This window comes from Ranitomeya variabilis, chromosome 5 (genome assembly GCF_051348905.1).
Source record: "Ranitomeya variabilis isolate aRanVar5 chromosome 5, aRanVar5.hap1, whole genome shotgun sequence".
In the NCBI taxonomy this organism is placed as follows: domain Eukaryota; kingdom Metazoa; phylum Chordata; class Amphibia; order Anura; family Dendrobatidae; genus Ranitomeya; species Ranitomeya variabilis.
The window spans coordinates 615,833,700-615,856,208 of record NC_135236.1 but is presented as its reverse complement, the minus strand read 5'-3'; the positions used below and the strand labels follow the sequence as shown (position 1 = coordinate 615,856,208).

Below are 22,509 nucleotides of genomic sequence, written 5' to 3'. Positions count from 1 at the left end.
ACTGAGAGGTCTTCCTTTGGGCATGCTCAGAAGGGAAAAAGCAGGACTTAGTCCCAGAGACGTCTGCTCGCCGCTGATCAGTGCAGGCTACAATGGCAGAGCCTGGAAAGGCAGCAGTTACCCTTTGCACAGAATCAGACTGAGCGAGACGCTGGGACCGATGTCTCTGCTGAGCAAGCTCCACTGCGGCTGATGCAGAATGAGAGACCACAGCAGAGATGGCCCGAGATTCCCCCTGTGCAGCAGCGGGAACTCGACTCCTAACAACCTGCTTCCTTCCAACCTTTCTAATTTTGTCCTTGACATAACCTCTTGGTACTGACCCCGTGTGATGACCCTTCTTGTCATCAACTTGCTCCCCCGAATGGCAGTTGACTCTGTTGCCCCAGCCCAGGAGTACATGTATACATCCAGATTCCTGAACAGGAGTTAGAGGGTGAGCATTTGACTCCAGCACGCCTCCTCAACGAGACCAGCTTGAACAATGGCTGTCTTGGTGAATTGGGCCCAAATACATCTAGTCTTAGGCAGGTCCCCAGGTTCAAGACAGTATCTCTGCCTGTTCTCTATGACTGACAAGTCTCTCTGTAAACACACACAGAAAGAGACCTGTTAGTTTAGGGGTTGCTGGTGAAGAGAAGCCATTGTGAACCGGCCTCCAGCTAGTCATCCAAGATGTATGGTCCCTAGTCAGCTTTCCAAAGCCACAGCATCATAGAGTAAAATGTGCATAGCTGCAATAATGCAGTCAGGGTCTTATCTCATGACAGGTTCCCTTTAATATGCCAGAGTTTCCATTTCACTTTAATCCTAAACATTTCTAAAAAGAACTTGAGTGCCATAACCTGTTGGCAACAAGAACGTCAGCTATATTGGGAAGAATTACCAGTTTAATGAATGGAAACTGCTCAATATAACAGTTTACAAAGGCAATCAAGTAGGTTTATTCACTTTATATATTTTTTTTTTGATAATTTGTAAAATTGAAAATTAAAGTCAAAGTTTTGTTTGGTTTTGGATGTTTTTTGTATTAGTCGCTTGCTGCACTTTATCTACAATTCAGACTGTTGTAATCCAAATATATTTACTAAAAGAAGAAATTAAAGAAAATAACTGATAGATTGGTTACAAAATCTTTCCAGACTAGGGCAGAGTAAGAAATCTCCACCCTCCACACAGTGAGGAAATTGCAGTGAGTAGTTTGGTTGCTATGCATGTTAATGACTTTGCACCCTGGGCTGTAGGATCTGTTTTAAAAGAGGACAGACAAGGAAGGCAGCCTCACATTGGAGGTGGATTCTGGAAAGGCAGGACTGAGGCTCGGAGCAAGCCACCAGAGAATACAGAGGAGGGCACCCTGAGCCAGAGCAGCACCACAGCAAGAACAGCCGAGCAATAGGGACATGAAACCCTTTGTAGCAGCTCTCCTTCTCCTCCTCATAGCTGTGTGCGCACTACACGTGGAAGGTGAGATCTGTGATCCTTAGTGATCAACCCTACACATGAATAAGTGCTGATCCTGTCAATAAACTGCTCATTTTTCACTGCACCTCTACATTAAATACCTTTATTTACGTATATTTTTACAGGTATGATCGACTATCGGATAATTTTAGATTCTTCTCATTTCTTTTTAAAGCGGACGTCTCCATCAGATTACTGTCTGTCTGATACCATTTATTTATTCTGCCTGCTTCACCTCTTTTAACTATTATCGTATCTTTGGTCTCCCGTCACTTTGTATCCCATTATACAATTATTTGTTTGACACAATTTACGGAAACATTACAAAGTACAACTTTTTTTTATCTCCTGTGTTTATTTTCTCTTTTTTTTTTTCTTCTCTAGGTTCGAAATGTAAATGTTCCCGAAAGGGTCCAAAAATCAGATTTTCCGATGTGCAAAAGCTGGAAATTAAACCAAGGCATCCGTACTGCGAGGAGAAAATGGTCATGTATGTGATTTTTCGCTTATTTACTGCATGTTTCTTACAGATGATGAGCAAGTCTAAATCCTATATTTAACTCTTTCTATCAAAATAATCGCTTTTTGGATAAGATTTCTTCAGATTTCATTGCACCTTACTTTTTGCATTATGAAAGATCAGACTTTCAACCCTTGACAAACCCAGTTCTTCTAAATCTGTACAAATAATTATCATACATGAACTTCTACATCATTTAACGAGCCTTATTTGCCAAGTATGTAGGTTATATATATGGTTAATTAGTAAGTCATTATTTATGCCCCCATTTGCATCAAATATGCTAATAATGCTGAGCTGTATGGGGTATATGTCATAATTAGGATAACTCCATAGGATTACATAATATCAAACCATGATCTATTGATATTATGGCTTATTTTAAGGTGCTGCAGCATTGTTCATGGAGATCTGTGATGTGTGACAGGTGTCACAGTGTACTCGGTGGTATTCAAGAAGAATGCGTTGATACGCAGCTCTGTAATTATTGTAACATATATAACCAGTAGTTAACCCTCCCCCCCAAAATAACAAAAACTATAGCTATCCAACATTAAAATGCGCAGCTTTACCAGTTTCTTCCCTCTCTGGTTAATTACTAGACGTGACAACCACTAGTGGCTCACATTACAGACCTGTCGGAGCTCGGCATCCAGCTTTCTCAGACTCCTAACTATAAAATCTGTTTAATTATGCACAGATACATTCTCTGCCTTCTTGTACAACTGGGAAAGCTGGGCAAGAATCTGAAAAATCTGCATCACAATCCCAGGGACAGCTGTAGTAATTGTGATGAAGGTTGCCAACCATGTTCTCTATTTTTCTCCATCTTTGGAGAGAAGAAAAAAATATGTTTGAACTAGAAAATAATTTTGTAGTTTTTTAACTGTTATTTATTTCACTATGTATTCATTCTAATCTACAGTTTAATAGCTTGACTGATAATTGACTTATAAAGTGCTGCATTAGTAAGGGCATTGTGACTCCATTGAGTTGTGACGTCACTTCTAAATGTATAGATATAGCAGGGTGGCAATATTCAAGTGCAGATCTTGAAACTATGCATAATATGTGTTATTTGTGGATTTGGGACAGAGGGCAATCTTGCTGAGATACCATAGTGTACAAAGGAAACAGGTGAAGGTGTTGTTTGCTTTCGATAACACCCCTCCCGTGTCATCTATTAGGGCTTATGGGGACAGACCAGGTGGAGGAGGATAACTTAGTATATCCAAAGCAGAGAATAAGTAGAAAGAGCTTCTCTTGTTCTCGAGGGCTTGGTGGGTTTTCTGAAGACCATCTAGTATGTGTAAGTGACCTATTTTCTTGACAATATCTAACTGATATTGGTCCCAATTATCGGCACCTACTGAAGGAAGCAGAAAAAAATGTAGAAAATCCTAGCTACAATCGTTTATGTATCCACTTCTTGCTTCTGGTGTTTAAGGGAACTTGTCGGCAGGATGTAGTCCTTCAACCATCACCACTTTGTAATCTAGGACAGTGACAGGTTTTCAGCGATGACCATCTATCTTCTGACAGATTTGCCATAATGAAGTAAAATGTTTTGGAGCACTGTATTAAACAACAGTAAGAAGTCAGTGGGGTGGAAGTGCTCTCCTAAACAGCCAAACTGTCCTGGTCCGTTTCCTTGGATGGTTGATATCTGACAGTCTGGGTGTGTAATCATAAGCCACCCTAAGCAACGTCCAGAGAAGAAGGGGTGCATGCATGGAGGTGGCTTGTGCGGATGTACCTAATCTGTGGGACATAAGTCAGGAGGTTGACCAGCGAGTATCTACATCCTTCTGACTTCTTACTGCCAGTTGAACACCATGTATAAAGTTATTTTTTCACAAAATTTAATTTGATGGAATCAAAAAGGATAACAGATTGGTGGGATTTTGGAGGGCCAGCTCCTGTTGACAGGTTGTCTTCACATAAAAATGGAGCACTAAATGACAAATGTTGCCCTGCGATTGTAGACATTTATATTTTATAGATTTATTGCCTTTAGGGGTTGTCTAGTTTTTATCAATTACGATAGATAGTGGCTGCCCTACAGTGCAGTGCCAGTTCCCTTTACTACCTTAACATGCCCTATTGTGCCATTTTGTGAGACAAAGAAAACCCATATTTGTACTAAATATACAGATTACCTCCTCTACCAGTGCATCCCCAATTACCTAAAAGTGTGTAAAGTAGAAATGCTCAGCAGTGACAGCAGTTTAGTAGTTCTGTGGAGTCGGTATGATCAGCAAACTGTGGCTTATTAGTGTGGGAACTTAAATGAATGCCAAGAGTCAACCATAAATTTGTGATAGAAGGAGTTCAGTAACTTGTTGAATAATATGTGGAGGAATTTAAAGGGAATCATACAGCAGATTTTTTCTGTATAGTTTGAGGGCAGCATGAAGTTGGGTTTAAAACACTGAATTCAATGATGTATCACTTATCAGGCTGTGTGCGGTTGTTTACTTACACTAAAGATTTCATCACTTAGACATGAGCATTGTTGTGACTAGCTGGCACATGCTTACTAGTCAGACACCTGGTGTGGGCGGAGTTAGCTTTCTCAGCTCTGCTTCATCTAAAAGCTCTACGGCACATCTGCTGCACCCAATAAACTAAATTATTTATTGCTGTAATCAAGGTCTCTTTGTCTACATCATGCTGCTCTCATATGAGGTAGAAAAACTTTCTTGCAGATTCCCTTTAACAAATGTGTTCAAATCACACCCGTGTGTAGAGAACAAGAGAACGTAAAGGTTATTTCATGTTTCATAGTCTTAGTCACTGTATGTTGGTGCAATTCACTTGCAAAATTACATTCAAACTTTTCAAAAAGTGATCCTGAGTCCTTGCGTAAAGTTTCCAATGAATGAAATTCACTACTTTATCCTGACATGCTAGCAAAATCCTCCACAGGTTTCATAACAGGTCACTGTCACGTGGTGGCCAAACATCAGCAATTATACAATCTTTTCTTAAGGCTAGTTGTCTCATGCAACTCATCTAGGGATATTCCAAGCCAAAAGCAAAATTAAAGAACACATCTGGACCAGGGGACTTATTCTCAGTGTTTTTTAAAAGCAATTCTTACTATAATTGTTTTATACTTGGCAGCTTGTTTTTTGCAAGAGTCTTTATTATAAACTTGTTTCCTTCAAGATTCATCATTCGCAAACACTATATAATTCAAGTGTATTTTCTTTTTGCCGATCTCAAGTGTGTTGCTATGAACGTTTTCCCTCGATTCATAGGTATTACTGACAGGGTAGCAATTTTGTGGGCCTATCGTTAGTTGGTAGGAGAAAAAAACAAGAGGCAAACACTTTAAAATCATACCTGTTTCACTCTTTGAACGTCCTTGCTTCTGATGGACTTTGTGGTTGAACACTTTTGGTTATTTGGTATGATATAAAAGAATCCACCAGCGCTACCTCACCCGGATCACTAAGCCGCAGGAAACAGAACAGATAGGAGCTGCTACTGTCAACTTTTGGTTATTTATTATGCTCCTGTATGTTCCTCCACCAGAGAGAAACCTGCACTTGTGGAGTTAAGTGTTTGGGAATTTTCTGAAAATCAAATTTTAGTGAAAGCCTATTTACAAAAATTAACATGGGCATAGGCATGGAAAATCAAAACATTGACTAAAATATTACGCAGTCATTTAGTGACCTCAATCTATAACTTTAAAATGCAATTTATGATTTCTTGTAAACTCCTTAACTAAAGCAGAAAAAAAAATTAATTATCTGGTCAAAAATATGTGGGTGATTACAGATTGTGTGAACAGAGTAGAGTAGCCTAATCTGCTAGTGTCACAGAAATGTTGATCCTCAACCACTAAGCAACTCTTCCAGAACATCTGTCAAGCTTCTCAAATCCCAAGAGAGCTAGCAAATCTCTCTGGGGGTTCATAAGAAGTCTCCCAGAAGATGCTGGAGAAGCAAGGCTCCACCAATTTTGGCAATATTGAAAATATACAAAATTTGCTATAAGGGCATAAAGCTGTCAGTTGCCTGAATGTCAGATTTTGCAAGTAGACAGCTCTGGCAAAAATTAAGAGACCACTGAAAAATGTTCAGTTTGTCTGATTCTTCTCTTTATAGGTATATTTTTGAGTGAAATGTAAATTGTTCTTTTAGTCTATAAACTTCTGACAACATGTCTCCAAATTTCCAAGCAATAAATTTAGTTTTTTTTCTGACAAAGAAAAATGGTTAAAATAAAATAAAACAAGTTAATTTAGAAAAAACAATACTAATGCTTTAACTCAGGAAGAGTTCAGAAATCAATATTTTGTGGAATAACCATGATATTTAATCACAGCTTCCATGCGTCTTGGCATGCTTTCCACCAGTCTTTCACATGGCTTCTGGCACAAAAATGTAAGCAGTTCTTCTTTGTTTGATGGCTTGTGACTATCCATCATCCTCGTGATTACATTCCAGAGGTTTTCAGTGGGGTTCAGGTCTGGAGATTGGGCTGCCCATGACAGGGTTTTGATGTGGTGGTCTCTTACTTTTTGCCAGAGCTGTAGATATTGGCCACGTCAGAAGGGTATAGACTACAGATGACCTGATTGATCTGTGGCAAACCAAATTTGAGTCAAATTTCCTAGAATCTGCATGTCTTAGCAAATTTGAACAGTTTGAAATTTGATTGGCATGGTTGGGTCAAAAAAGTGTCATCTCACACACTGTCAAAGAGTCACAGAGTGGACTGATGACCTTAGGTGCGGCCAGGCATGTGTCTCCATAATAACCTCAGTGATCACATAACCAGCCAAATGTAGTGGGACTATCGCAGTCTGTATAAATTACGGGGGCCCGCCAATGAGCGCCATTTAATGCTTTAACACTATAGGGATAGAGGTCAAAGGGCACAGCTCATTCCACATAAGGTAAGAGAAAGGGGCTATTGTGGAAGAACATTTAGCACTATCAATAGGGAGAGATATGGCAGGTGGCACCAGAAGTGAAAGGGTGATTTATTAAAGGGCATCTGTCACCAGGTTTATGCCACCTTACCTGAGAACAGCTTGATGTAGAGACAGAAACCCTGATTCCAACAAATAGTCACTTTATGGGCTGCTTGCTTTTTTTTATAATATCACTGATTTATCAGCTGGAGATTATCACTATCGGACAAGTAAACCTGCTGCCATGTAATTCGCTATATTTCTGATCATTGTATAACCCGACCCCCAAGATTGGCATCTTTTTGCGTATGCACAGTGCACACAGAAATCTTTCAAGTGGTGTTCAGGGTTCAGTCAATAGTCAAGGATAGCCTCACGTGCGAATGTTGCATAAGTAAGTTTTAAGCTGTTTCTTACAACACGCACTAAACCATTACAGAAATAACTTTGTGGAAAAAATAATATACTCCTGTCAAAAGTAATTCCAACTTAAAATTTGGCTCAGATGTGAAAGGAAAACCCTTCAGTCATGATGCAAAATTGCTATGAGGGAATTTTTGTTGTGCAATACAATGGAATTATAGTAATTATAGTGCATGATACCACAAGCAAAGTAAAAGAAACAACATTACTTGTACTGCAAACAGAAATATTCAGAATCACAGTTGTCCTTCGATATGTTCAATGAAGTCCTTTGCGCTAATATCATTGTGGCAGGGATGCAACCATGACTGGTCACGGGAAGTGCTGGGGGCTCATCAGTGCTAGCGCTATTTTCAACTGAACGCGTTTCCTTGGACGTACATCCAGTTGAAAAGTAGTACCATGCAGAGAGCAACTGGCTCCCTGCCACATAATACAAACACATACCACCAGCCTATCAGAGACCAGCCACTGCGGGTGACATCAGACCATCACGGTGACATCACTGCATTGCATTGCCTTTTTTTTTTATTTAATTTTTAAAGAGGTCCACTATTGGAGACATTTTCAACATATTGGTAACATTGTCATTATTAGTGGATGAGGGTTAGAATTGGAGAAATTATTAGTTTATGGGGCCACAGTGGGACATTATTAGTGGATGGAGTCACAGAGGGAATATTGGTAATGCATATGAGGATAAAGTGATACATTATTAATGTCTCCCATTCTGGCCCTATACATTTATTATGTCCCACATTGTGGCTCCACACACTAATAGTGTCCTATATTGTGTCCATAAATATTTATGTCTCTCTTATTAATGTATTGATAATGTATTGGGCCAAATTATGGGACATTACAACCGTAAAATGGAATAAAGGGCGTATGTTAATAGGGTATGAGTGCTACTGGGAAAGTGTGCCTTTACTGTTCTATTTGAGCACAAAGACAATGCTTTTTTATAGGGGCACAAAGAGGAATTTTAATATTGTACAGGGCCTACAGAATGGATTATAAGCATTAGTTCTGTATGAAAACTACAGATGGGGACATTTCTGCCGTGAGAGGGTCAGAAAGGTGGACATCACTACCTGCTGTATTATGTTTTATTTTTTGAGATACAGTTAATGTGTGGGGAATAAAAGGGAGGTGCTATTACTCTGCAGGACAAAGGAGAGACGGGAAGGGGACACTACAATATGTCTCTTTTATTCTTTATCCAGCACAATAAATAAAATGGGGATGGTGCACTAGACACGATCAGCCACAGAACTCTGTGTGTTACATTCTGCAGAAATAACTCATGGCTGGATGAAGCCATAGCAGTTTGTGCCGGATAAAGAGGAAACTAAATTATTTTAATTTGAGACATCACTGGTGATCACTGGATTTGCCTATATGGAATACACTATATATGCTAACTACAGAGCTCCAGTGTATAATGTCACTGGTGATCACTGTATCACCTTTAAAATTATACAATACACTATTTTATCTACAGATCTCCTGTGTATAATGTCACTAGTGATCACTGTATTAACTGTACACTATACACTATATAGAGAGCTCCTGTGCATAATTTCACTGGTGATCACTGTATTACCTGTACAATGACACTATATACAAAGCTCCTGTGTATACTGTCACTGGTGATCACTGTATTACCTGTACACTGACACTATATAGAGAGCTCCTGTGCATAATGTCACTGGTGATCACTGTATTAGCTGTACACTGACACTATATACAGAGCTCCTGTGTATATTGTCACTGGTGATCACTGTATCTACTGTACATTGACATTATATAGAGAGCTCTTGTATATAATGGTACTGGTAATCACTGTATTACCTGTACACTGATGCAATATACAGAGCTCCTGTGCATAATGGTACCGATGACCACTGTATTACCTGTACACTGACACTATTTACAGAGTTCCTGTGGATAATGTCACTGGTGATGATTGTATTACCTGTAAACTGAAACTCTATACAGAGCTCCTGCGTATAATGTCATTGGTGATGATTGTATTACCTGTAAACTGACACTATATACAGAGCTCCTGTGTATAAAGTCACTCGTTTTCACTGTATTACCATCACAATTAAACTATACAATATATGCTATCTACCGATCTCCTGTGTATTTTATGATGTGATCCCTGTATTACCAGAACTCTTAAACTATACAATGTATGTTATCTGCAGAGCTCCTGTAAATAATGTCACTGGTGAGCAATGTATTAGGCCATGTGCACACGTTCAGGATTTTTCGCGGTTTTTTCGCGTTTTTTCGCTATAACAACGTGATAAAAACGCGAAAAAAACGCTAACATATGCCTCCTATTATTTACAGGGTATTCCGCATTTTTTGTGCAAATGTTGTATTTTTTTCCGCGAAAAAATCGCATCGCGGAAAAAAAAGCAACATGTTCATTAAAAATGCGGAATTGCGGGGATTCCGCACACCTAGGAGTGCATTGATCTGCTTACTTCCCGCACAGGGCTATGCCCACGGGAAGTAAGCAGATTATGTGCGGTTGGTACCCAGGGTGGAGGAGAGGAGACTCTCCTCCACGGACTGGGCACCATATAATTGGTAAAAAAAAAGAATTAAAATAAAAAATAGTGAAATACTCACCCTCTGATGGCCCCCGAAGTGTTCCAGCCTCTCCGGTGCATGCTTTCTCTTCCGTTCCTATAGATTCCGGTGTGGTTCAGGACCTGTGATGACGTCGCTGTCTTGTGATTGGTCACGTGACCGCTCATGCAACTCACGCGACCAATCACAAGCCGCGACGTCATCGAAGGTCCTGAACCACACCGGCATCTATAGGAACGGACGCCGCTGAGATCGGCTGTCTGCAGAGGGTGAGTATAACCGTTTTTTTAGTTTTTTTATTATTTTTAAACATTCTATCTTTTACTATAGATGCTGCATAAGCAGCATCTATAGTAAAAAGTTGGTCACACTTGTCAAACAGTATGTTTGACAAGTGTAACCAACCTGTCAGTCAGTTTTCCAAGCGATGCTACAGATCGCTTGGAAAACTTTAGCATTCTGCAAGCTAATTACGCTTGCAGAATGCTAAAAAAAAAACGCGAAAAAAACCGGAAAAAAAACGCAAAAAAAAAAATGCGGATTTCTTGCAGAAAATTTCCGGTTTTCTTCAGGAAATTTCTGCAAGAAATCCGGACGTGTGCACATACCCTAACCTGTACACTTACCTGTACCCTATATACAGTGGGTACAAAAAGTATTCAGATGCCTTTAAATGTTTCACTCTTTGTTTCATTGCAGTCATTTGGTAAATTAAAAGAAGTTTATTTTTGTTCTCATTTATGTACACTGCACCCCATCTTGACTGAAAAAAAAAAAAAATATAGAAATTGTTGCAAATTTATTAAAGAAGAAAACTGAAATATCACATGGTCATAAGTATTCAGACCCTTTGCTGAGTATTGAGTAGAAGCACCCTTTTGAGCTAGTACAGCCATGAGTCTTCTTGGGAATGATGCAACAAGTTTTTCACACCTGGATTTGGGGACCCTCTGCCATTCTTCCTAGCAGATTCTCTCCAGTTCCGTCAAGTTGCACAGTGAACGTTGATGGACAGCCATTTTGAGGTCTCTCCAGAGATGCTCAATTGGGTTTAGGTCAGGGCTGTGGCTGGGCCAGTCAAGAATGGTCACAGAGTTGTTCTGAAGCCACTCTTTTGTTATTTTAGCTGTGTGCTTAGGGTCATTGTCTTGTTGGAAGGTGAACATTTGGCCAAGTCTGATGTCCAGAGCACTCTGGAAGAGGTTTTCATCCAGGATATCTCTGTACTTAGCCGCATTCATGTTTCATTAAATGGCAACCAGTCATCCTGTCCCTGCTGCTGAACCCCCCCCCCCCCCCATAGCATGATGCTGCCACCACGTTTCATTGTTGGGATTGTATTGGGCAGGTGATGAGCAGTGCCTGGTTTTCTCCACACATACCGTTTAGAATTATCACCAAAAAGGTCTGTCTTCATCTCATCAGACCAGAGAATCCTATTTTTCATAGCCTGGGAGTCCTTCATGTGTTTTATAGCAAACTCTATGCAGGCTTTCATATGTCTAGCACCGAGCAGAGGCTTCCGTCGGGCCACTCTTCCATAAAGGCCCTACTGGTGGAGGACTGTAGTGATAGCTGACTTTGTGGCACTTTCTCCCATCTCCCTACTGCATCTCTGGAGTTCAGCCACAGTGATCCTGGGGTTCTTCTTTACCTCTCTCACCAAGGCTCTTCTCCCATGGTTGCTCAGTTTGGCTGAACGAACAGGTCTAGGAAGACTTCTGGTGGTACCAAACTTCTTCCATTTAAGGATTATGGAGGTCACAGTGATCTTAGGAACCTTGAGTACCACAGAAATGTTGTTGTAACCTTGGCCAGATCTGTGCCTTGCCACAATTCTGTTTCTGAGCTCCTTGCCAGTTCCTTTGACCTCATGATTCTCATTTGGTCTGACATGCACTGTGAGCTGTCAAGTTTTATATAGACAGGTGTGTGCCTTTCCAAATCAAGACCTATCAGTTTAATTAAACACAGCTGGACTCCAATATAAGAGTAGAACCATCTCAAGGAGTATCACAAGGAAATGAACAGCATGTGACTTAAATATGAGTGTCTGATCAAAAGATCTGAGTACTTATGACCATGTGATATTTCAGTTTTTCTTTTTTAATACATTTGCAAAAATTTCTACATTTCTGTTTTTTCAGTCAAAAGGGGGTGCAGAGTGTGCATTAATGAGAAAAAAATGAACATTTTTGAATTTACGAAATGGCTGCAATGAAACAAAGAGTGAAACATTAAAAAGGGTCTGAATACTTACCATACCCACTGTAGTATCTGCAGAGCTATTGCCTATAATGTCACTGGTGATAATGACAGAGCTAGTACTGTTATTTTAGTTAATGATCAGTATGGTGGTATTATTCTTTCCCTGTTTGGTGGTAATATGTGATCTGGTCATAGTGTGGCCACATTTGTCTCTTGTGTGTGGAATTGTTGGTATATTGGTGTTGGTATAGAGTAGTTAATTATGTTCAGACAACTGTGGTGGTAATGTGTGGTCGTGATGTGTCTGCACTATTTAAACTCTGACAGATGCTCCCGCATATGGGAAAGGACTCTACAAATAAAACAATCTACCTTTAATGTAATGCAACAAATCGGTGGCCAGTGTATAAAATACATGTCCCATGTTATCTAATATTCAGTACACAGGTACAGTGAAAAGTTTACAAAGCATAGCAGACATTTCTTTCATTAAGCTGCGGTCGCCGAAGTTTCAGAACACCATGTTTTTAAGTCTCTGATGTGCTCCTTAATATGAAACATTATACCGACACTTTGTACTAATTGATGACAAAATCCTGAAACATGAGCTTAGATACAGACCGCTGGGCTACAAAAATGAATACAAAGGCCAGACTGGCATTTCCTTTTAATTAGCAGGAAGATAATTCTCTCTGTGTGCGAGTGGCAGGATTAAATACCTAACCAGATAATCCACGTTTAGTCCAAGAAGCGCACATTTATCGGCACATCTTGCAAATGAAAATTAATCACAGATTGTTTACTGACTAAATTGTGTTTGCAGTTTTTGTTCCGGCGCCAGGTCTTCCAAATGTTTAACTGCAGATGACCTACATTTTGTCAGGCACAGCTGGTATTGCGTGCTCAGTTATTTCACTGCAGCCAAATGTATTTTTTTAAAGTGCATTTGGGAATCCATGTAAATCACTAATGCTAAATGTTATTTCTAAACAATGCTTAAATTCACAACAGACATCACAAGCATGCTAATATGTCACCTTTAACTGCAGAGGTTACAGGCAGATCCTGTGATTTGGCTCGGAGCAGCAGAATCTGTGTCTAATTGACCCAACATGTGTGGCCCAGTAGGAAAAAAATGTCTATCTGGCATCAAGGTTAAATATCTACCGTATGTCACAGGGATATATTACTGCATGATATTTGTTGACTGGGACTTAAACCTTCCATAAATGTACAGAAAATACAAATGCTATTCACTTATGATACGTTTTCTGATCATGCAAATTGTCGTGTTCCAGAAGGCAGAAAATTGCCTCTCATTTGCCATTTAGAGAGTTCGCCTGCAAACTGCCCAATGCCTTGCTATTGAAGACCATCACTCTAGTTTTAGCTAAGGAGGAATATTCATTTGTATAAACCTGTATTATCCTCTTTTAGACTTTTTCAGCACATAGCAAGGATTTGATTGATGTCAAGGATGTTTCATGTAGAACCAGTTTCACATATCCATTATACAGCCACAACACTAGAACCCTACATTTTCTAGATTTTAATAAGGAGAGCAAAATTTGAGGTTGCCAGATGCATTGGCAAGGCACCATGCCCCGTTCAAAGAAGGGATGGGTTGTATTGAAATCCAACATGCTCAATTCGTCTTTTCCCAATATCTAATAAGCAAGAGATCTTCAACCGATCCAGCCAAAATGTTCAGTTTTGGCTGAGCTTTAATTACACACAGTATATGGGATGTCCAAGTAGTGCGTTAATGCTACAGCTTTGTGAAACTGGTCTTACTAGTATACTTCTGGTAAGGAGGAAAGTAGGAAGACTGTGGACAATGCTCTCTATCTCTTCTGCCCACAGTTGGTTGACGATGGTTTAGACTAGTTGGGTAAGCATACTTATGCACTAAGGATAGCATAAAGTAAGTGATGGAGTCCTTGATTCCAATGCTGGGTTACTTACTGGATACCTTTTGACACAGTCTTTAAAATTACACTTAGGTGCAATGAAAATGCAGAATTCGTGAACTGCTGACTCCCCCACCCTCCTGCACATGATTAACTGCTTTCTCCTATACTTTGCATTGAATGACGGATGACAATTAGCAGTGAGGGGCTGGCAAAACTCATGACCTTAAGGACTACTAAGCATACATATCATTGAGACTCTGATGAGCTATATAGAAGTAAGGGTACCGTCACACTAAGCGACGCTGCAGCGATAGCGACAGCAATGCCGATCGCTGCAGCGTCGCTGTGTGGTCGCTGGAGAGCTGTCACACAGACCGCTCTCCAGCGACCAACGATGCCGAGGTCCCCGGGTAACCAGGGTAAACATCGGGTTGCTAAGCGCAGGGCCGCGCTTAGTAACCCGATGTTTACCCTGGTTACCAGCGTAAAATGTAAGTACATACTTACATGCGTCCCCCGGCGTCCGCTTCCTGTAATGACTGAGCGCCGGCAGTAGCAGGGCACAGCGGTGACGTCACCGCTGTGCTGTGGTTTCACTTTCAATTTGCGGCGCTCAGTCAGTGTGGGAAGCGGACGCCGGGGGAAGCATGTGAGTATGTACTGTTTGTTTTTTTTTACATTTTACGCTGGTAACCAGGGTAAACATCGGGTTACTAAGCGCGGCCCTGCGCTTAGTAACCCGATGTTTACCCTGGTTACCAGTGTAAAATATCGCTGGTATGGTTGCTTTTGCCGTCAAACACGGCGATACACGGCGACCTAGCGACCAAATAATGTGCAGACCTTCTAGCAGCGACCAGCAATTTCACAGCGGGATTCTGATCGCTGCTGCGTGTCAAATACAGCGATCTCGCTCCCTAGGACGCTGCAACGTCACAGATCGCTGGCGACGTTGCTTAGTGTGACGGTACCTTAACCGTAGCCCATCAGCAGACTCTATGGTGCAATGTCCACCATCAAGTCAGCACAGGACACACAAACAATGGCCTCTTTGAATTGAAACCTCTTCCACCTGCAGGATAACATTAACTAACACACGAGCTGGAGACATCGCTAAGGCCATTATTATTATTATTTATTATTATAGCACCATTTATTCCATGGCGCTTTACATGTGAGGAGGGGTATACCTAATAAAAACAGGTACAATAATCTTGAACAATACAAGTCACAACTGGTACAGGAGGAGAGAGGACCCTGCTAGCGAGGGCTCACAATCTACAAGGGATGGGTGAGGATACAGTAGGTAGGGAGAGAGCTGGTCGTGCAGTGGTTTGGTCGATCGGTGATTACTGCAGGTTGTAGGCTTGTCGGAAGAGGTGGGTCTTCAGGTTCTTTTTGAAGGTTTCGATGGTAGGTGAGAGTCTGATATGTTGTGGTAGAGAGTTCCAGAGTAGGGGGGATGCGCGAGAGAAATCTTGTATGCGATTGTGGGAAGAGGAGATAAGAGGGGAGTAGAGAAGGAGATCTTGTGAGGATCGGAGGTTGCGTGCAGGAAAGTACCGGGAGACGAGGTCACAGATGTATGGAGGAGACAGGTTGTGGATGCCTTTGTATGTCATGGTTAGGCTTTTGTACTGGACTTTGTGGGTAATGGGGAGCCAGTGAAGGGATTGACAGAGGGGAGAGGCCGCGGAATAGCGGGGGGACAGGTGGATTAGTTGGGCAGCTGAGTTTAGAATATATTGGAGGGGTGCGAGAGTGTTTGAGGGGAGGCCACAGAGATGACATGAGGGCATGGACTAGGATTTTTGCAGATTCTTGGTTTAGGAATGTACGGATCCGTGAAATATTTTTGAGTTGAAGGCGGCAGGAAGTGGAAAGGGCTTGGATATGCGGTTTGAAGGAGAGATCAGTGTCAAGGATTACCCCGATACAGCGAGCTTGTGGGACTGGGGAGAGTGGGCAGCCATTTACTGTAATGGATAGGTTCGATGGGGGGTCGCGTGAGATGGGGGAAAGACAATGAATTCTGTTTTGTCCATGTTAAGTTTTAGAAATCTAGTGGAGACGAAGGATGAAATAGCGGATAGACATTGAGGGATTCTGGTTAGTAAGGTGGTGATATCTGGTCCAGAGATGTAGATCTGTGTGTCATCAGCATAGAGATGATACTGAAAACCATGAGATTCTATGAGCGGTCCCAGGCCAAAGGTGTAAATGGAGAAAAGCAGGGGCCCTAGAACTGAACCTTGCAGGACTCCGACAGATAGGGGGCAAGGTGAGGAGGTGGTGTGTGAATGGGAGATGCTGAATGTTTGGTCAGTTAGGTATGACGAGATCCAGGATAGGGCCAAGTGATGCAAGGGATGAGAGGGTCTGTAGTAATAGGGAATGGTCCACTGTGTCAAAGGCAAAGGACAGGTCCAGGAGGAGGAGGATAGAGTAGTGTCGATTGCTCTTGGCGGTTAATAGGTCATTGGTGACCTTAGTTAGGACAGTTTCAGTGGAGTGGTGTGACCGGAAGCCTGATTGTAAGCGGTCGAAAAGGGAGCAGGAAGATAGATGGGAGGACAGTTCAAGATGGACGTGTTGTTCCAGTAGTTTTGAGGCATAGGGGAGAAGTGATATAGGGCGATAGCTAGATACAGAGGATGGGTCAAGAGAGGGCTTTTTGAGGATAGGTGTGATTGAGGCATGTTTAAAGCTTGAGCGGAAAACACCAGTTGTTAGTGATAGGTTGAAGAGATGGGTTAGAGTTGCCTAGAGTTAGAGCTGCCTTTTCCTTCTGTTCGCACTGTGGAAGGTTAATATCAGTATTTCCTCCATACAAACATAGCAGTTTAGAGTCAGTGATTTTTATTTATCCCTTTAAGCTACAGATCTATTACAAAGTTCAGTATTTAGCCAAACCCATTTTTCACTCACTCAGATGCATGAAAACCAGTATGCTGTTGCTGTTGGTAACATATATGATAATTACCACAAATGGTCCTGTTCTTCTGTCTGCTCTTGGATTACTGACCACTGACCAGACACTTCTGAAATTATTGCTGAAAATCTTGATATGTTGATGTCCAATGAACACTGCTTTGCTTCAAGTGGTTTACTCTGATATTGAATCAAATGTCAGAAAAATTAAATCACCAGAGCTATGGAAGCCAAATAAGGCACTAGGTAATCTAAACCACAATATATGCTGACAACCAGCATCTTGTTTCATTTTGGTTTTGTAAAAGAATCGAAAGCAACATCTTGAAACCCTTTAGATGGTGACATATGGAGAATGGCCTATGCAGAGAACTCAATAATAGACCACGACAAAACACAAAATCAATCATAAAATGTGTACATTTCATTTCAAAGGGCCTCATAAATCTTTATGGTTTATTTATGATCAAAAAAGACAATATTGGGCAAATGGGTCATTTATCCTGGACTAAGCTTAAATTATAACGGTACAGTATGTACCAAGAATATCTCATAGTTGCTGTTCCCAACTTTAGGACCCACACCTATCTTGGGTGAAGGGGTGATAATCCATGCATAGCTGCGTGCTTTATCTTCTATAAAAGTCAATGGAAAGGACCGTGCAACATTAACTCTCCAGTGAAAAGGCAATATTGTAAAACTTAAAGCAGTTCTCATATCTAACGGACATTGATGGCATGTTTTAGGTTATGGAATAAATGCCTTAGAGTTACGCTTGTGCCTAGACTGGTTGGCACGGGCGTGTGGGGGTGTGGCCCCACTGTGCCGCAAACCAGACTACCCTGGAATGGGCGTAACTAGGTAGCTTCATTGGTGTTCGCTGGAGCCTCTGATGGTGAGGTCATGCTTGTGTGGCAGGAAGCTACCAGGTACCACTCCAAGGTAGTGTCTTGCTGTGGCTGCTGATGCCACCGGGGGACAGAACACAGGCAGGCAGGCAGGCATGGCTGTGACACTGACAGGTGGACAGGTACGGCAGAAACACTGGCGAGCAGACGAGTACGGCTGAGACATTGGCAGGCAGGCGGGCACGGCTGGCACTCTGGCAGACAGGCGGGCACGGCTTGGACACTGGCAGGCAGATGAGCACGACTGGTATTCTGGCAGGACAGGCGGACAGGGCTGGTACACTGGCAGGGCCGGTAGGAACTAGTATACAAGCAGGTATGTGAAAACAGGTAGGAACCTGTTCAGACAGGAGGGAATCTGAGAACAAGTAGGGATCAGTTCAGACAGTTGCAGAACGGAGGTAGAGCAAGACCGCAAGAGCGAATGCAAAGCAGAACCACAGGAGGCGGGGCTAAGAGCAGAAACATAGGAGGCGGAGACAAGAGCAAAGACATAAGGAGCAGAGCAAGGCAGAACCGCAAGGAGCGGAGCAAGGTAGAAACGCAAGGAGCGAAGCAAGGTAGAAACGCAAGGAGCGAAGCAAGGTAGAAACGCAAGGAGCGAAGAAGGGTAGAACCGCAAGGAGTGGAGCAGGGTAAGACCGCAAGGAGCGGAGCAGGGTAGAATCGCAAGGAGCGGAGCCACAGAGCAAGAGCAGAGAGGAGCCGCAGAGTGGAGCCACAGAGTGCAGAACCGAGACCGGAGCCACAGAGTGCAGAGCCGAGAACAGCGCAAAGTCACAGAGTGCAGAGCTGAGAGCAGAGCAAAGCCACAGAGTGCAGAGCCGAGAGCAGAGCAAAGCCATAGAGTGCGGAGCCGAGAGCAGAGCAAAGCCGCAGAGTGCGGAGCTAAGAGCAGAGCAAAGCCGCAGAGTGCGGAGCAAAGTCACAGGAGGTGGAGCAGAACAACAGGAGGCGGGGCTGAGAGCAGAAGGAGTGAGCACAAGGAAACACAGAGAGATAGGGAAGGCTCAAGACAGGGATACAAATGGACACAGGAATAGGACAGGGTCAGGAACGAGACAAGGCACAGAAACAAGGACACAGGCCAGGCTTCATGGCCCCACTGGGTGGCAGACGCAGGAGTAACCAAAGACAGGTACAGGCCAGGGTACAATACCCCACTGGGTGGCAGACACAGGAGTTATAGAACACAGGTACAGGCCAGGGTACGACGCCCCACTGGGTGGCTAACACAAGAGTAACAGAGATGGGACCTGGCACCTCAGCAGCGAGACACTGACTGAGGAAGTAAGTTGCACAGGCGTCCTCCAATGGGTGGGGACGTCTTAAGTACATGAGGCTTCATGGCAATTGGCAGGGGACACCTTAGGGAGCTGCATACAGTCTCAATAAGAATCAGGAGTTGCCGGAGCCGCCCCCCTATACACACAGCCATAAAGCATGCACAGAGCAGGCAGGAGGCATGAAGCACATAGCATGGCCTGGAGCAGAGAGTAAATGAATGTGTAAGGCAGGTGAGGGACGGGAGGCCATGCAGTGATGCCGGCAGGGTTGTTACACTTAGATTCAAATCCCCTTTTAATTATTGGAGGTCATTAGAGAGTAACCTGCAAGTAATGCCAAAAGCTGCATGGCTTTGGCTGAAGGGAAGAGAGATTCAGACATTATTGCAATTTTCAATGAATTATTGGGTACAATTTGCTTTTAAGGGCCCACATGGAAGTTAATGTCCTCCCACACCTAAAAACTGCAAATGATATGAATTGCTTAAATGGAAATGGCGACATCATCAAATGCCATTAACCTGCTGTTATATGGTTAATATGTAGAATAATTGCATTAAAAGGCTGCCTAGACGCATTACCCAGAGAGTGGCTACCAGGAGAAAATTACCTTTTTTTTGCTCCCGGGAGCCATCGTCTGTCAGTCATTCAGGCGTGCCCAAAGTGGCTTCCAGCACCGATCACAGCATTCTGAGTGGCGGCTCTAACTACACCTTGTCACTTTGACAGATCTGTGCACAAATGTTAGTCAAAGAGTGGGTATGCTCACAATATACTAAGCAATGGCACAATGACTGAAACTGCTCAGGCGCACCTCTGTGACTGAAAGCTGGCAGCTCTCATGAAGAATAAAGTTCAATTTCTCCTGGTTGTCGCACTTTCAGTATGGCAGTCAGACTGGATTTTCAGATTAACCTGTTATCTGCAGGTTAAGAGCATTTTGGGACATGAAAGGTTCATTGACTTAAGTCAGATATGTTTGTAAAATATTACATTTTGCTCAAAATTTCACTTTAAGCTTCAATGACTACTTATCCTTTTCTCTACGATAATCTAGAACAGCCAACGTCAATGAGAAAATTCTCTACAGTATGCCATTGCAATGCAATAGCACAATACAAAGTACATGATATGACGTGCCATAACTTAAAAGGGTTTCCCCACAAATAAAGTACATTTTAATCAATAGATCTTGGAATAATAAGTTCCACAATTGGATGTGTTAAAAAAAAATGTTCCTGTGCTGAGATAATCTTATAAATGTACCCCTGCTGTGTACTGTGTAATGTCTGTGTCTGCCCATACAGGAACATGGTCTGATCATACCACAGCTCCTGGGCAGGGGAGGATGGAAAAGAGAGTATACAGACAGGATAGTATGGGATCATAGCTGATTCTGTGAGGTAAAATTTCCCTTCCTGTTTTTAAGAAATATTTCACCTCAAAGAAAGAATCACCAGCGAACTCCTGCTTTCCTGTCTGTATACTCCTTTGTATCTTTCCCTGTCAAGGAGATGTGGCATGATCAGACCATGTTCCTGCATGGTCATTACACAGCACATAGCAAGGGACAATTTTTTAACACATCCAATTGTGGAACTTATTATCATTCCAAGATCTATTCATTAAAGTGAACTTTGTTCTTGGGAATACCCCTTTTAGGCAGGCAATAAGACTGCGGTTGCATGGTGACTCTGGCCGCAACACTTGTCATGTGGCCAAACATCACTGTATGTCACTGCAAACCGCAACATAGTGCAAGCGAATAGAGTCGCATTGTGACTTGCAATATTCCACTACTGTAACAATCAAATTGGAAAATGTCAGAGCCAGTTAGATTTTTTTTTTCCAATTTTTATATCCTGGACCTTGCAGGTCACAGTATAATTCCATTCACTTGCAATATGTTGCGAAGCCGCAGTGGTCACACGATATGTATTACCCACACAAAAGGACAAACTGCTGGGTGCGTGAACATCAAAGAATCTGCGGCACGACTGCACTATTATAAATAACTAGATGGTGGCCCGATTCTAACACATCGGGTATTCTAGAATATGTATGTAGTTTAATTATGAAGTTTTCAGAATAATGCAATTTATACACAGGATTCGGCTGGCCGGGCTCGACCAATTAGCGAAGCGTGGTTCAAATTCTGCGCCAATTCGCGGCCAGACTGTGCCTGTTGCTGATTGTTCGCGGCCGGGCGTGACCAATCGGTGAAGCCAGGGCTGGCTCCAGGTTTTTGAGGGCCCCGGGAGAAAGAATCTCAGTGGGCCCCCCTCTTTAACACATACCATGATTCATGATGCACAGATACAGCAGAGAAAAATACCACAGCCAAGTAGCATATAACACAGCCCAAGTAGAATATAACACAGCCCACGTAGCACATAGCACAGCTACATAGCATATAGTACAGGCCACGTAGTATATAACACAGCCCATGAAGCAGATAGCACAGCCCACGTAGCATATAGCACAGCCACGTAGCATATAACACAGCCATGTAGCATATAGCACAGCCACGTAGTATATAGCACAGCCCACGTAGTATATAGCACAGCCCACGTAGTATATAGCACAGTCCATGCAGTGTATAGCACAGCCCAGGCAGTGTATAACACAGCCCCCATAGTATATAGCACAGCCCACGTAGTGTATAACACAGCCCACGTAGTATATAGCACAGCCCAGGTAGTGTATAACACAGCCCAAGCAGTGTATAACAGCCCACGTAGTATATAACACAGCCACATAGTATATAGTACAGCCACTTAGTATATTGCCCAGCCATGTAGTATATTGCCCAGCCATGTATATTGCACAGCTACATAGTATATAGCACAGCTCATGTAGTATATAGCACAGCTCACGTAGTATATAGCACAACTCACGCAGTATATAACACAGCCACATAGTATATTGCCCAGCCATGTAATGTATTGCACAGCCCACGTAGTATATAGCACAGAGACACAGTATATAACACAGCTCACACAGGATATAACACAGCCCACATAGTATATGGCACAGTGATGTAGTGTATAGCACAGCCCACGTAGTATATAGCACAGAGACGAAGTATATAACACAGCCCATGCAGTATATAACACAGCCCATGTAGTATATAATCCAGTCCATGTAGTATATAGCAATGTGGGCACCATATCCCTGTTAAAAAAAAAGAATTAAAATAAAAAAATAGTTATATGCTCACCTTACGGCGGCCCCCGGATCCAGGCGAGGCGTTTAGCGATGCTCCTCGTGACGCTCCGGTCCCAAGAATGCATTGCTTTCTCGCGAGATGATGACGTAG

General features: G+C 42.4%; 1 protein-coding gene across 1 annotated transcript in view; it reads left to right on the top strand.

Moving 5' to 3' along the window:
• The first annotated feature begins 1,145 nt into the window (after positions 1–1,145).
• CXCL14 (C-X-C motif chemokine ligand 14) overlaps positions 1,146–22,509 on the top strand; it is a 53,883-nt gene continuing 32,519 nt past the window's right edge. Inside the window, exons 1-2 of the mRNA XM_077266097.1 lie at positions 1,146–1,467; positions 1,849–1,954. Of these exons, the coding sequence (XP_077122212.1) occupies positions 1,404–1,467; positions 1,849–1,954 (170 nt within the window). The 5' untranslated portion in view covers positions 1,146–1,403. The remainder of the gene's footprint in view (positions 1,468–1,848; positions 1,955–22,509) is intronic.